At 38.1% G+C, this 14,707-nt stretch overlaps 3 protein-coding genes across 3 annotated transcripts; 2 read left to right on the plus strand and 1 right to left on the minus strand.

Moving 5' to 3' along the window:
• The first annotated feature begins 689 nt into the window (after positions 1-689).
• On the plus strand, positions 690-10,767 carry LOC134745317 (uncharacterized). The gene is made up of 2 exons (XM_063679312.1): positions 690-4,818; positions 10,573-10,767. The coding sequence occupies exon 1, from the start codon at positions 942-944 to the stop codon at positions 4,737-4,739; it is 3,798 nt and encodes a 1,265-aa protein (XP_063535382.1). The 5' UTR covers positions 690-941; the 3' UTR covers positions 4,740-4,818; positions 10,573-10,767.
• On the minus strand, positions 9,506-10,237 carry LOC134745592 (uncharacterized). Its single transcript, XM_063679664.1, has one exon. It carries the CDS (start codon positions 10,235-10,237, stop codon positions 9,506-9,508), a length of 732 nt encoding a protein of 243 aa, XP_063535734.1.
• A 1,089-nt stretch (positions 10,768-11,856) lies between the features above and the next one.
• On the plus strand, positions 11,857-14,436 carry LOC134745225 (U1 small nuclear ribonucleoprotein A). The gene is made up of 4 exons (XM_063679220.1): positions 11,857-12,105; positions 12,239-12,477; positions 13,002-13,270; positions 14,164-14,436. Exons 1-4 carry the CDS (start codon positions 12,102-12,104, stop codon positions 14,321-14,323), a joined length of 672 nt encoding a protein of 223 aa, XP_063535290.1. The 5' UTR covers positions 11,857-12,101; the 3' UTR covers positions 14,324-14,436.
• The last annotated feature ends 271 nt before the right edge of the window (positions 14,437-14,707 follow it).

The raw sequence follows: 14,707 nt of genomic DNA on the forward strand, positions 1-14,707 counted from the left end.
AGAAGCAAAGGGTTATAAAGAAAAGGATAAAACAGAAGAAAATAAATATACCACAGAAGTTTTACATGTCAGAGATATGAAAAAGAAAAGGACTTTCAATAAACTCAAATTTCAACACAATAAGAACTTTAAGAAATTTAATAAGAACCAATCTAGTACGGTAGCATTTACTGGAAGTACAGGAACGTTTACCCCAAAGAAGAGACCCTATGAGACTAAGAAAGAAGACGATGAAACCCAATCAGATCTAAAGAAAAGAAAGTTACAATGTATCTTTTGTCAAAATAGTCATTATAATGACCAGTGTACTGAATATAAAACTGTTGAAGACAGAAAGAAACGATTAAAGGGTCACTGTTTCTGTTGTTTATGGAAAGGACATAAACAAGCTAATTGTCGAAAAGGAAATCTCATCTGTGTTCACTGTAAAACAAGAGGAAAACATAATAGAGCATTATGCCCCAAGATGTTCTCATCACATACTAACATTAAACCAGTTAACACATTACATGTACATGGAGAAGGTTCAACTGTTTTACAAACAGCAGTCATTGATGCTGTCGGAAGAAACAGAGTTATTAAAAAAATGTCGTCTACTATTAGACTGTGGATCACAAAGAAGCTATGTAACAAAGAAAGTTGCCAAGGAATTAGGATTGGCTGTGGAAGAAGAGGATCATCTCTTCGTGTTTACCTTTGGATCAGACAAACCGAAAGAAATAAAAAGCGACCTAGTTAGGATATGTTTAAAAACAAAGGATGACAAATTAAAAATACTCTTTGCAAATGTTGTACCGGTGATTACACAAGGCGTTTCTTATCCAAGAAAAGAATTATTAAAACATGTTAACAGATATGATCAAAATATCGTCTTGGCCGATGACAATTCTTTGTCCGAACGGGTAGACATTTTAATTGGGAATGATTACTATTATTCACTTATGCGTACTGAGAAAATAGAACTCGAAGAAAACTTGTATCTTGTGGACTCTGTATTCGGATGGATCCTCTCTGGCAAACCGAATGAAGGAAAGAATGATGAGCTGACGGTTCTCACATATTTCCAAACTTCCTATGGAAATAAACTGAATAAGCCCGATCCACCTTTAGATATGGGTAGTGTTAAGAATTTATGGGAATTGGAATCTATTGGAATAACAGATTCGCCAAATTCTAATAGGGATGAAGAAGCTATAAAAACATTTAATGAAACGACAGTGGTCGAAGATAATAGGTATGTAGTAAGTTGGCCATGGAATGAATATCCTCCAGACTTACCTTCAAACTTCGGTTTAGCTTACGGTCGTTTGGTAAGTCTATTGAATAGAATGGATAAGGAAACATTAGTGGTTTACGAACAAACACTAAAGGATCAGGTAGATAAAGGTGTGATAGAAATTGTCCCTAACAATGTTGAAGTGGATCATCCAGTACATTTTCTGGCCCATCATGGAATTTCGGCACCCGGGAAAGCTCTTAGGATCGTATACGATGCTTCTGCAAAAGTAAAAGACAATAAAAGCTTAAATGAATGTCTATATAGAGGTCCAATAATGTTAGAAGATCTAACAGGACTTTTAATCAAATTTAGATGTCACAAGATTGGAATGACAGCAGATGTCGAAAAGGCATTTTTACAGGTGGGACTGCATGACAAAGATAGGGATGTTACTCGATTCCTGTGGATTAAGGACATATCTAAACCAGCCACAAAGGAAAATCTAATAATTTATAGGTTCACACGAGTACCTTTTGGCATAATTTCTTCACCGTACTTACTGAATGCGACGATACGACATCATTTAATGAATTCCGATTCAGAACACATGAGAAAATTAGCAAACGACATCTATGTTGACAATTTGCTTACCGGAGCAAATAACATTCAGGAAGCTACACAAATATACGAGGATTGTAAATCAACATTTAAGCAAATCTCAATGAACATTCGTGAATGGAATTCAAACTGCAAGGATCTGAAAAATATCATCACCGACTGTAATAAAGATGATACAGTAAAAACATTAGGATTAGACTGGAATCTGAATAAAGATACACTGCAGATGAAAGTAAAGCTCAAGAATAATGCATTTACCAAAAGAGGATTGTTGAAGACAATAGCGTCAATTTATGACCCATGCGGATTTGCAGCACCCATAGTCTTACCGGCAAAGCTGCTTTTACAATCTTTGTGGAAAGAAAATAAGAAATGGGATTCACCTGTGTCAAATGAAGTAACGGAAAAATGGGAAATTATCTTGAAAGATCTTGACACAGTGAAAGATATATGTCTACCAAGACTTATGTCGAACAACAAAGATTGTGAACTTCATTGTTTCACAGACGCTTCAGTCGTGGCATATTCAGCAGTGGTTTATTTATTACAAGAAAACAATTTAAAGTTTGTAATTGGAAAATCCAGACTAACTCCTATAAAAGATCAAGAAAACTTGAAAATAGCACGATTGGAATTACTAGGAGTTGTCATTGGAAATAGATTACTACAATATGTGGCGAAATATCTCCCAATAAAGGTAACTAAGCAAGTGCTATGGTGTGACAGTCAAATCGTATTAAGCTGGTACAAATCGAATAAGCTGTTAGTACCGTTTGTAGCACGAAGGATAGAAGAAATCAAACGTAATAAAGATTTGGATATGAGGTACATTCCATCTACATTAAATCCAGCGGATGTGGCAACGAGGCCTCTCAAGTCAAAAGAAGAATTAACCAAATGGCTAAACGGTCCAGCATTTTTGTTACAAGATCCAACTACGTGGCCAAGTTCACCCGTAGTAGAGAATACTCTTTTGACGCGGGAGGGTCTCTCGAATCATAACACACAAGCATCTGAAGAGAAGATTACAGAATTAGCAAGTGAAAAGGAAATAGTTACATCAAATAAAGAAGACATAATGACAGAAATATCAGATAAAGATCATCTTGCACAAACGAATATAAATAATAAAATAAAGTCAGAAGTACAAGAGATAATAAAAGTCCAAAAACAATACTTCCCGGAGGAAAGTGGTGGCAAAAGAACACACCTCACTAGAAACTTAGGACTATTTACCGACATAGATGGAGTACTTAGATCTGAAGGACGTTTGACACATTCAGACTTGTCATATGAAACAAAACATCCAATCTTATTACCTAAAAATTGTGAATTTACCAATAAGGTCATAAAAAGAATACATGAAGAAAATTATCATGTAGGAGTACCACATACATTAAGTAAAGTGAGACAACGGTTTTGGATTCCACAAGGTAGAGCACAAGTTCAGAAAATCATAAATAAATGTCCACAATGTGTAAAACACGGAGGAGGAGCTTACACTTTACCCAACACACCTGCTTTACCTCCAGAGAGAGTAAAATATGAGACACCTTTTACTTATGTTGGAATGGATTACTTCGGACCTATGGTAGTCAAATCAGATAAAAGTCAAGAAAAACGTTGGGTCTGTTTATTCACTTGTTTAGTGGTACGTGCCATTCACCTTGAGATAGTAAAAGATATGTCTACGGATGAATGTTCTTTGGCGTTTCGAAGATTTGTTGCAGCTAGAGGAACTCCTTCAATAATAGTGTCGGATAATGCACTTCAATTTAAACTACTGTCGGAAGTAGTGACTGGAATTAATTCATCATCAAAAGGAGTACAATGGAAATTTATTCCTCAATTAGCACCCTGGCATGGGGGAGTGTATGAACGCTTAGTAGCGATAGTGAAACATTGTCTTAAGCGAACCCTTGAAAAACATTTACTAGGAGACAATCAGCTGTTAACAATCATCAAAGAAGTACAGGCCATAGTAAATACTAGACCTTTGACTTATGTAGGAAATGATCAAGGACATATTTTAAAACCGGCGGATTTTCTGACACCTGGAAGGTGTATTAATATTGACAATTTAGAAGAAAGGATCTCATCTTCAAGTACCTCTACTAAGCAACAACTGTTAGAAGGTTGGAAGAGAGGTGAAATGATTATGAATGAATATAAAGACATGTTTATAAATCAATACCTACTGGGTTTAAGAGAACGATATAATCATTCACCAAAACAAGCTAGAGTAAAAGCAAAAATTGCGCCATGCATTGGTGACATTGTACAGATCAAAGGAGAAAGTAAAAACAGGGGAAATTGGAAAGTGGGTCGTATAACAGAGCTACTTAAAGGAATAGACGGATTATGTAGAGTAGCAAAAGTAAAAGTGGGTGAGGCAATATTCACAAGGTCTATTGCACATTTGTATCCCCTAGAAGCAGAAGAGTCTCTGTTATCTGAAGACCTCATGAAAGATCAATCGTGTATCAAACAATCGTTAAACTCACCATATGGTAGCAATAACCTAGATCAAGAATTGTCATTAAAAATAAGAGAACCTATGATTTCATCAGAGAATGAAATAGATAGAGCTATAATTAACGAAATGGATGTAACGAAGCATAAAGAAGTAATGGACGATACAGAGAGGCATGAGGACATAGATATGTTAAATGATGATGAAATAATGGATGGTTCAGATGAGATAAGCCACATGGACATCTCAGATGAAATGATAGAAAGTTCAACAGAAGTAAACGAAGTGATGGAAGACCATGAGCAAAAGGAAATACAGGAAGAGTCGATGACTGGAAAGGGAAACCATAAGAGGGCAGCGGCGGTTCAAGCAATGAAAAGAATAAAAGATTGGACGCGCCACTTAATGCTCACCTTAACTCAACATTAATTTTCCTCGACGGGTGTGTCGCGACATATCGCGAATCACCTACTATAAAAAACCTTCCTTCCGTTTCACACTGTCTATGGTAAGACTTCCTTCTGTTATATTATCTATGATAAAGGACGCTTTTTCCTGTTGCGACTGGTGTACAACTACTTGCTGTTATGAAAAAGTATTTCTTTGAGTGTGTCAATAAATATATAGTAAAGTACAAGACGCTACACTGCAAATTGAGAGCTAAGTATAATTAGTAAAAAAGATAATAATATAAGTCACAAGGGAAATAAAACAAATATGATTCCCTATGAAAGATTTGACGTTGATATACAAGTACATTATAGTTTCAATAAAATCGAATGATAAAGCCATGTACTAGCATAAGACGCCTTGTCTGCGGGAAGGCTGTCATGATAATCTTGCTTATATCAAATAAAGGAGTCTGGTTGTGGACAGACTCAAGTCAATATTTTACTGATTTCCTCTGGGTCGGGCGCTGTTGCGGTCGGAGGAAAAGCATGCCGGCCATAAGAACGCTCGACCAGAGATGCTGTTGCTAGCGCTGTCGGGGTCGAAGACATAAAGATTCGGTCGGTCTTGACAGCGTTAGATCAGAGATGCCTTGCGAGGTTTTGTCGGGTAAGGGGCATAGAAGTCCGCCGACTATAAGAAAGTTAATTCAATGGTGGTAACCTGCTCTGAGGAGAGGTTAATGATAATAGTTTCTGTTAGGAGCTAGCGCTACTCCTCATGGCTGACGAGCTATGAACAGACGATGTGTGGAGTCCAGCACAATAAATGGGACATTGTAACAAACAAGTTACTGTGTATATTACAATAATCAAATACATGAATGGGTCACGCACTACTAAGGTGCCTGATTGAGTCATGTACATACATAAACTGTTAATACATAATAATAATAATAATAATAAAATACTTTATTGTGCACTACAAAGAAAAATACATGTTACAAACAATGACAGGACATAAGTGAGTAGGTAACAACAGGCGGACTTATCGCTAAAAAGCGATCTCTTCCAGACAACCTTCAGATAGCGATTCAGTGGCTAGAAATAAGTTAATGGGCAGTGCAAAATAACAAAGGTGTAAAGTTTACAAATCAAATACCTACGTATAAATAACAAACAATGAAAAATAATCTACATAAACTACATATATTATTTAAGCAACAATAATACACTACATAAACCTACACAAAATACATAAATACATAATGAGAATTCAAGCAAGAGAAGAATAACGACCAGGTAGCGTGAACAAAAAGAAAAATATATATGTGTAAGTGAAAGGACCAAGACTAAGAAAGAGATTTTAAATAGTGTTCTTTTAGAAGTTTTTTAAAAATGGGTAGGGATTGAGCACGTCTTATATCAATGGGCAAAGCATTCCACAATCTTACAGACTGGAAAGTGAAGGATTTGTTGTAGAACTTACTAGATGACCGAGGGGCAGCAAGAAGGCGATTCTGAGAACACCTAACAGACAAAAGAAAACTAAACCGTTTTTTAAGGTATTCAGGAGTATTTGGAATAAATAAAGTGCGATAGAGTAGAGACAGGATATGTGTATTACGTCGGAAACGAATCGGTAACCACCTGAGCTGTGACCGGAAGCTGGAGACATGATCAAATTTTCGTAGCCCGAAAATGAAGCGAATGCACACATTTTGAAGCCGTTCAATCTTGTTCAATTGCTCTTCGGTAAGATCGAGATAAGAGATGTCGGCATAGTCTAAAATGGGAAGAAGAAGGGATTGGGCCAGCGCGGTTTTAGTGGAAAGTGGTAAAAAGTTGCGGAGACGCCTAAGAGATCCCACAGCGGCAAAAATTTTACGACCGACTTCATTAAGTTGCGGACCCCAGGAAAGAGTACGATCCATAATCACGCCCAGATTCTTTACTTGGACCGAGTACGGGATCTGGACCCCATCGAATAAAATAGGAGGCAGACTCTCAAAATTCACCTTAGCTATGTTCTTGGGGCTACCAATAATAATAGCTTGGGTCTTCGTAGGATTAACTCTAATTCCATAGCAAGAACTCCAGTGCAAAATGCGCTCTAAATCAGAGTTGGTGGTAAGAATCAGAGAAGGTAGATCCGCAATTGGGCACTGAGAGTAAATTTGGAGGTCGTCGGCATACAAATGATAAGAAGAAAGGAGGTTAAGAGAAATAGAATTGATGAAGATGGAAAAGAGAAGGGGAGACAACACGCCACCCTGCGGGACGCCAGCTAGCGTGTTGCACCACGATGAACGAACGTCGTCTATTTTAATACGTTGCCGACGACCTTCCAAGTAACTGCGAAACCACCTAATCGCATCAGGAGATATATTGAGAGTACCTAGCACCCCTAACAGTATATCGAAGTCTACAGTATTAAATGCGTTAGTGAAATCGAGCAATGTCAGTATTGTTAGCTTTCCGTTATCCATTCCTAAACGGATGTCGTCTGTAATTTTAACTAGAGCGGTGACCGTGCTGCAACCAGATCGGAAACCAGACTGAAATGGATTAAGGAGAGAGTTTCTATTTAAAAACGAAGTAAGTTGATAGTGCACTAGACGCTCTAAGACTTTGGAAAGAAATGGTAAGATAGAAATAGGCCTAAAGTCAGGGAAGGAAGACGGATTTGATTTTTTAGGAATCGGAATTACATCAGCATCTTTCCAAATTTTAGGAAAAGAAGAAGAAGAGATGGAAGAGTTAAAGATGCTAGTTATGATAGGGACAAGAAGGTCGAGAAGCGGAATGATCATGTGACGGCCCACACAGTCGACACCAACGGCATTCGAAGAAATGTACCGGATATTCTTCTCGACATCGCTGTTAGTGACTGGCGTAAAAGAAAAGGGGGAAAAGCTTGGAGTTGGAGAAGAAGAAAGACGAGTAAGAGTTTCAGCCTTAACTGGACCGCTGAAAAGAGCAGGAGAAGAAAAGTGCAAATTTAGGAGGTTGATATCTAAATCATTAGGGATTGAAGTACTGCTTGATTTACCAACTCCATAGGACTTGAGAAATTTCCAAATTTTAGCTGGCTCACCCTTTTCCACTGACTCATGAATATGGTGCCGCTGTGCGTCACGGCACACCGTGCTGCAGCGATTACGTAAAGCGTGGTATTTAGCTTTGTTCTTGTCCGTGGGTTTCAGTTTAAACTTGCACTTAGCTAAATTCTTCTTCGCGATTAGAGCCCTAATGTCATCGGACAGCCAGGGAGCTGGCAGATGTTTAATTTTGATAGGTCGAATTGGAGCATGGACATCGTAAAGTTGAATGAGGAGGGAATTAAAGATCGCCACTTTGTCATCTACAGAGCCAGCATCAGCGATCACGCTCCAATCAATTTTACAGGCATCTTCACGAAGCTTGACGGAATCAAGCCGACTAAAATTGCGCTGGAGAACAATTTTTGGTTTGGGTTTAGGGGGACGAATTTTGTAAGAAAGGAAAAGTAGGTCGTGATAGGAAAAGGCTAAAGCAGAGTGTTGACTGTAGTTTGCAACAAGCGAAGGAGACGATACAAAAGTGAGGTCGAGAAGTGAAGAAGTACAGTTTGGAAAGTGGTGTGTGGCATTGGACGGTAAAATAGCAAGGTTACAAGCTTCCACGAGAGATTTCAATGACCTTGAACGGAAATCATTTTTTAAAAGACAAGTGTTAAAATCTCCCATGATTATATGATGATTATAAGACGGAATGAGATCTTCGAGTACCTTTTCAAAGGAAGAGAAATAGTCAATATGTAGAGAGGGTGAGTAAAAAACTCCAAGAAGAATTTTAGCGTGAGAGATATTTAATTCGATGAAAAGGAATTCAGCGGCGTTTAGGCAAGGGGTTGAGGCAGTGATGATAGAGTACGGAATATGAGACCGAAGGTAGATGGCCACGCCACCTCCACCTTTACCAATGCGATCATTTCGAATTATATGAAACCCTGGCAAAGAATAAGAGGTCGAAGGCAAACAAGGTTTAAACCAAGATTCTGAGACAAGGATAGCATGAATTCCGGAGAGATCAAAGGTGGTTAAAAAGTCGTTATAATGAGCGGGAATGCTTTGCGCATTAATATGTATGATGTTCAGATTCTTAGGGACATCTGCTAATTGGGTATTAAGAACGTCACGGAGAGGGGGTGGGAGACTATAAAAACTACTATCGTCATTATCCGATGAGAAAGATGTAAAGTGGTCCGAAGATAAATCGCTTTCGCTTACCGATGTCATAAACTATAAAATAAAATATAAATTATAATAAAGATAAAAATATAATATGTATGTATATTTATAATATATAAGCTAAATAATTTTAATTATAGCTGGCACAAACCAATGAGGTTACGCCAAACTCGCTATCCACCAGCAGTTCATACACTTATAATGAAAAAAGAAATACAATATTAAAAGGAAAACATTAAAAGTAGCTCAAGTAGCATTAAGACAGTGGAAACATAGATTAGCAGATAGTAATTTTACACAACGTGAAACGGAACGCGTCACCAGAACGGCAACAAGAAAAAAAAAAAAAAAAAAAAAAGTTAGACAGCTGTCAATGTCAAGTCGCTCAGCACACGTCAGACCACAAATTCATAATATAAAATATGTGTAAAATTCACGAATGACCCACATTCAAAATCAAAAATACGTAAATAAAACAATAATTACTAAGTGGGTGGAAAAACAATTGATGGCGAGATATAATCCTGCCGAGACAAGAGTTAGAGAGCGGTTATGAGTCTTTAACAAGTACAGGCTAAACGCGCGATCTTGGATTCCTCTTGGCCCTCGCTGCGGGTGGTTGGACTGCTCCGATGGAAGCAGTAGGAGCCACCTCGGCGCGGTCCGATGTCGCCGCCGGGAACTGCTCCACATCCGCCACAGTGGTAACGCAGCAGCGCTTACCCGCGGCATCAAGGACGAACACGTTGCCGTCGCGGGTCCAACAACTCCGTATTCCTAGGCGCTCACGGGCAGCCATAAAGACAGCATGACGCGGCGCCGTGAGGAACTCGGACACTGTGACACCGGTCCCCTTGAGGCACTTCTTACCGAACCAGACAGAATTCCGCACAGAAACATCGGTGAATTTCATTAGGATGCATCTCGATCTGTTATTGTGTGGCCTACCAACTCGATGACAGCGCCTCACATCATCCACCGATAGCTTGCTCTCGAGATGCCTATTCAGAAGCTCCACAGCACTTGCCGGAGAATCACCCTCAGACTCAGGCACGCCATGCAACAGCAACATTTTCCGCCGTGAACGCATCTCTTGCTGATCCAGTTGCTGTCCAAGGAAATTTACTTGCTTCTGCAAAGCATCCAGCGAACCCAGAATGAACCTTCTGAAAGCGCTGAAGTCGGCTGACACTGAAGCCACGGTGGGACTAGAAGGAGCTGCCTTATCAATTTCGCTCTGGAAGGCTGCCATCTGTTTCTTAAAGTCTTCAGCCATCTCTGACATTGATTGTTTAATAGACTCCATTGTTACAGTTTGAGGTTATGTGTTTTTGAAAGAAGTGACTGAGTTTTGCTTTACTTTTATTGAATGGAAATAATGAAGAACTGCTGGTAGGTGAGATATATTACTTTGTCATTAAAAACCAATAGATTTTTAACCAAATAGAGGCTTTAAATTATTAAAAATAAATTAAATACACAGAGATGATGTTTATGCTTTTTCTGCACCTACCCACAAAGGATAATGTAATGTAATACATGTGCTTTGGTATAATAATAAATTCTGAGACATCTATAAATATAAAATCGTGATGTACTTAGTGACTATTGAGGAGTCAATGTGTACCTTTTACAATACAGGCCCAGCTGTTCTACTAATATGGTCATCACAAAGTACAAAGAGGAGCGCACATGGAGATTGCAGCCGTGGAAGTAAAATTATCAGGTATGAGTCATGTCCTTTTGCTACTGAACTGACACATATCGGCATAATAATAGAAGTAAATAGATTCCTTATTAGTGATGTTAAGATAGTTGAGTTACATCAGATGAATCTAGGCAAGATATACATTTTGTGGCTATCGTACTTTCCCCAGCGATGGGCACACATATATACTGCTGTAGAGATGGGTAGCTCAGGGGATATAGATATAAAGGATATATATCTTTCTCTTTTCATGAATCACTCTTCTTGTCTTTACGAATCCGAATATATCAGTATATCCCAATATATCCGTACACTCGCACCGTCGCACCCCCGGCAAGGATTTACTAAAGTGAATAGATAGATAAGATAAGCGATGTCTATTGTCTCTTTGTCTCGGCCGCGCGTCGACGCCGTCGGTCAACCGAAGTACAATGCAATTGCTATTGCTTAAAGTTTTAAAGCTTAAAGTTGTTTGGACCTAGCATGATTAATTTCGTTGTTATTATACACTAGCTGCGTTTTGTTCCTACAAAGTTAGAATTGAACTATGCATATGCAAACTAATTTAGGTCATATTTTGGTAAGTTTAGACAAAACGTATTTGCGATTTCCAAAATTTTGCAAATCGTTCGCTTTGCTTTGACCTCGTTCGTTTCGACGGGACTTGAGTGTATTCCTTTAGGTATTTAATAAAATGTAAACAAACCGCAATAAGGTATTTTATTAAGCAAAAATATTAAAATTCGTAACGTCAATATATTCATTTTTAAATGTAAGGTCAAGGTTATAGATAGCGCAATTCACGACGCGCAGATTTGTCAAACCTAAAGTAATAGCAATAGCATGAGCATGACAATACGAACCAAAGCAAGCGCCTTCGTGAATGAATCGATCTATATCCAATATCCATCATGATACAATCATCCAAGACATCCAATATACAAAATGAAAGAAACAATCTCGCCACGGTATAATAACTACTCTAGTGTCCTCTCTCTCACTCATAACATGACGTAAAGTGAGCAAGTGCCGATACAGTTGCGAGCGGGAGCAATGACGCATACGGATATAAAGATATAAAAGAGTGATATATATCCCAGTGAGAGAAAGATATATATCACTCTTTTCTTTTTACTGACACATTTCGCCCATCTCTATACTGCTGGTCAGGCTTACCATATTGTTACAGATTGATACCGTTACTTTTTACATTGGGTAACACTGTTGAAAGAGCGTCAGCGAATGTTTGATAGGCGAGTGTTTCTGGCGTCGGCAATTTGAGATTTCAGTGCAATTTTTGAAATTATTTCAAATTTGTTATCTTTAATATCAAACGCTAGTGCATATTCATCACTACAAGTTTGTGTTGTGCTCAATACTGGGTAAAATATACAGTATTCATTATTCTAACCTCCAAAGAATCTAGTCTTCAAGATAGTGTTAATAAATTGAATCTTCAAAGATGAGTGAGTATATGTTACTAATAAATTCACTTTGTTACATATTAGCCATGTGTATCACAAGTATTTAGCAGATTAATGTGATTTTATAATAATTTAAAAATGTAACCTCAAAATAACTATATATTTACACTTACAGCGATGGATATTCGGCCAAATTACACGATCTACATTAACAATTTGAACGAAAAGATCAAGAAAGAGGAGTTAAAGAAGTCTCTATATGCTATTTTCTCACAGTTCGGCCAGATTTTGGACATAGTCGCATTGAAAACCCTAAAAATGCGAGGACAGGCGTTTGTTATTTTTAAGGAGATTTCGAGCGCCACGGTTGCTTTAAGAAGTATGCAAGGATTTCCTTTCTATGACAAGCCCATGGTGAGTCTAAAAATTTCTGTACTTTAAACTTACTATATAGTACTCAACCACATCAACAGACTAGTAATTCAACAGAAAATTATGAAGCTTTCCACAGAATATCTATATAAAAATCACACTAATTTATAGAGAAAAAGCCTAACTTTCATATGGTATATTACATACCACGGTAACCTTTACAGTTTTTACAGAAATAAAAAATAAAGAAAAATGCTGAAGTGGTCCGACGTACTGTACATATTGATACCACTCAATTTATAGCAATGGGGTTGGCCGGTCGAGATAATTAGCAGATGGCGCCAGCATAGCTTGCCCTGTCAATCCCTACAATTGTGTCAAATTTTTGTTTTATTTTAATGTCCTGGATGCCAGATCTCATAGAAAAAGGGGCAAGCTATGATGTCGCCATCTCTGCAAACCTTTGACAGTTGCCAACCCCATGGAAAGATATTCATTAGAGTAACTGGTACATAATAGCTTTTGATAATGGTTCTGTTTCTGACTTTTAATATCTACTATTCCAGAGAATCCAATACTGCAAGACTGACAGCGATGTAATCGCCAAAATCAAGGGCACCTTCCAAGAGCGTCCCAAGCGCCCCAAGATGCCCAAAGGCCTGGACGACAGCCGGAAAAAGAAGAACAAGGATGCCCGCGCCAGCATGATCCCTGGCTTCGGTCAGCCGAGCATCCTGAACCATACAAACATAGAGCAACCGCCTAACCAGATCTTGTTCCTTACAAATCTGCCGGATGAGACCTCGGAGATGATGTTGTCTATGTTGTTTAACCAGTAAGTATTTTGTTTGATTTTTTTTATTGTAGGTAAAACAAACAAAAGCAAACTACATGTAATATATTGTATAAAAGTTTAAATAATCCTAAGGCAAATGCCTCTATTAGTCATTATCACCCATGCCTTTAACTGTTAGACAGCCTAGGCCAATTTTTAGGGTTCCGTACCCAAAGGGTAAAAACGGGACCTTATTACTAAGACTCCGCTGTCTGTCACCAGGCTGTGTCTCATGCCGTGATAGCTATTTTCAGATGATGTATTTCTGTTACCCCTATAACAACAAATACTAAAAACAGAATAAAATAAATATTTAAGTCCCATACAACTAACGTGATTTTTTTTGCCGTTTTTGCGTAATGGTTCAGAACCCTTCGTGCGCGAGTCCGACTCTCACTTGGCCGGTTTTTCTTTAGTGTATGTCATCTATTTCATTTTATAATCGTTACCTAGTTCACAATCATACTAATTACGGAGAAAATTTTGTTGAAAGTACCATAGTGCACAGACATGAAGTTGTTATTACAACCAAATTTTCCGCGTAATTAGTACGCAGTCGTACTACGTAATTACGTAACTAGGGTATTGATATATATGTATACTTGTGCCAGCTATTAACTTGAAAGAATTTAGATGAACCCAGAATGGGGTTGGTCGGTTGAAATAATTAGCAGATGGCGCCAGCATAGCTTGCCCTCTCAAACCCTAGAATTGTGTCAAATTTTAGTTTTTTTAATGCCCTGGATGCAAGCCCTTTAAGCCAAATCTCATAGAAAACAGGGCAAGCTATGATGGCGCCATCTCTGCAAACCTTTGACAGTTGCCAACCCAGTTGTTATATAAACCAGCAAGAATTAAAAAGTAAGTGACATAATCAAACTTTTTTTTTTCAGATTCCCCGGCTTCAAAGAAGTCCGTCTCGTACCGAACCGGCATGATATTGCCTTTGTGGAGTACGCAAATGAGATGCAGTCAGCCGCAGCCAAAGAAGCCCTTCAAGGTTTCAAGATCTCTCCGTCTCATGCTATGAAGATTACATTCGCCAAGAAGTAGTAGAATAAGTGATTGATTTGTATATTATGCAATAAAGTACAAAAATATTGAGATCTGTTTTGAGCATTGCACTGCGCCTAAACAGCTCTCCTGGCTGTGATTAGTTATTTAAACTTTAGTTGTTTTCATATCCTTCATATATAGTTTGTCAAAGGACTGTCTCATTTCAAACATAGACAGAGAGAATCTGACTGTCTTTGTCTTACACTAGTACTAGCACCCAAAAGAAAAGGATGAGTAGTTTTTTTTTTTCTTATTTACTGCCAATTTGGTTTGACCAACTATATATCTTCATACTATCATTTCATATAGTTGGTCAAACCAAATTGTCAGTAAATAAGAACAAAAAAAACTATACTCATCCTTTTCTTTTGGGTGAGACAG

This window comes from Cydia strobilella, chromosome 11, assembly GCF_947568885.1.
Source record: "Cydia strobilella chromosome 11, ilCydStro3.1, whole genome shotgun sequence".
Taxonomy (NCBI): Eukaryota; Metazoa; Arthropoda; class Insecta; order Lepidoptera; family Tortricidae; genus Cydia; species Cydia strobilella.

Bases quoted from the DNA above. Each gene is read 5' to 3' on its own strand.
- LOC134745592 (XM_063679664.1), bottom strand. From the start codon at position 10,237: ATGGAGTCTATTAAACAATCAATGTCAGAGATGGCTGAAGACTTTAAG.
- LOC134745317 (XM_063679312.1), top strand. From the start codon at position 942: ATGCGTACTGAGAAAATAGAACTCGAAGAAAACTTGTATCTTGTGGAC.
- LOC134745225 (XM_063679220.1), top strand. The intron at 12,478-13,001 runs GTGAGTCTAAAA...CTACTATTCCAG, and splicing joins CTTTCTATGACAAGCCCATG to AGAATCCAATACTGCAAGAC. The intron at 13,271-14,163 runs GTAAGTATTTTG...TTTTTTTTTCAG, and splicing joins TTGTCTATGTTGTTTAACCA to ATTCCCCGGCTTCAAAGAAG.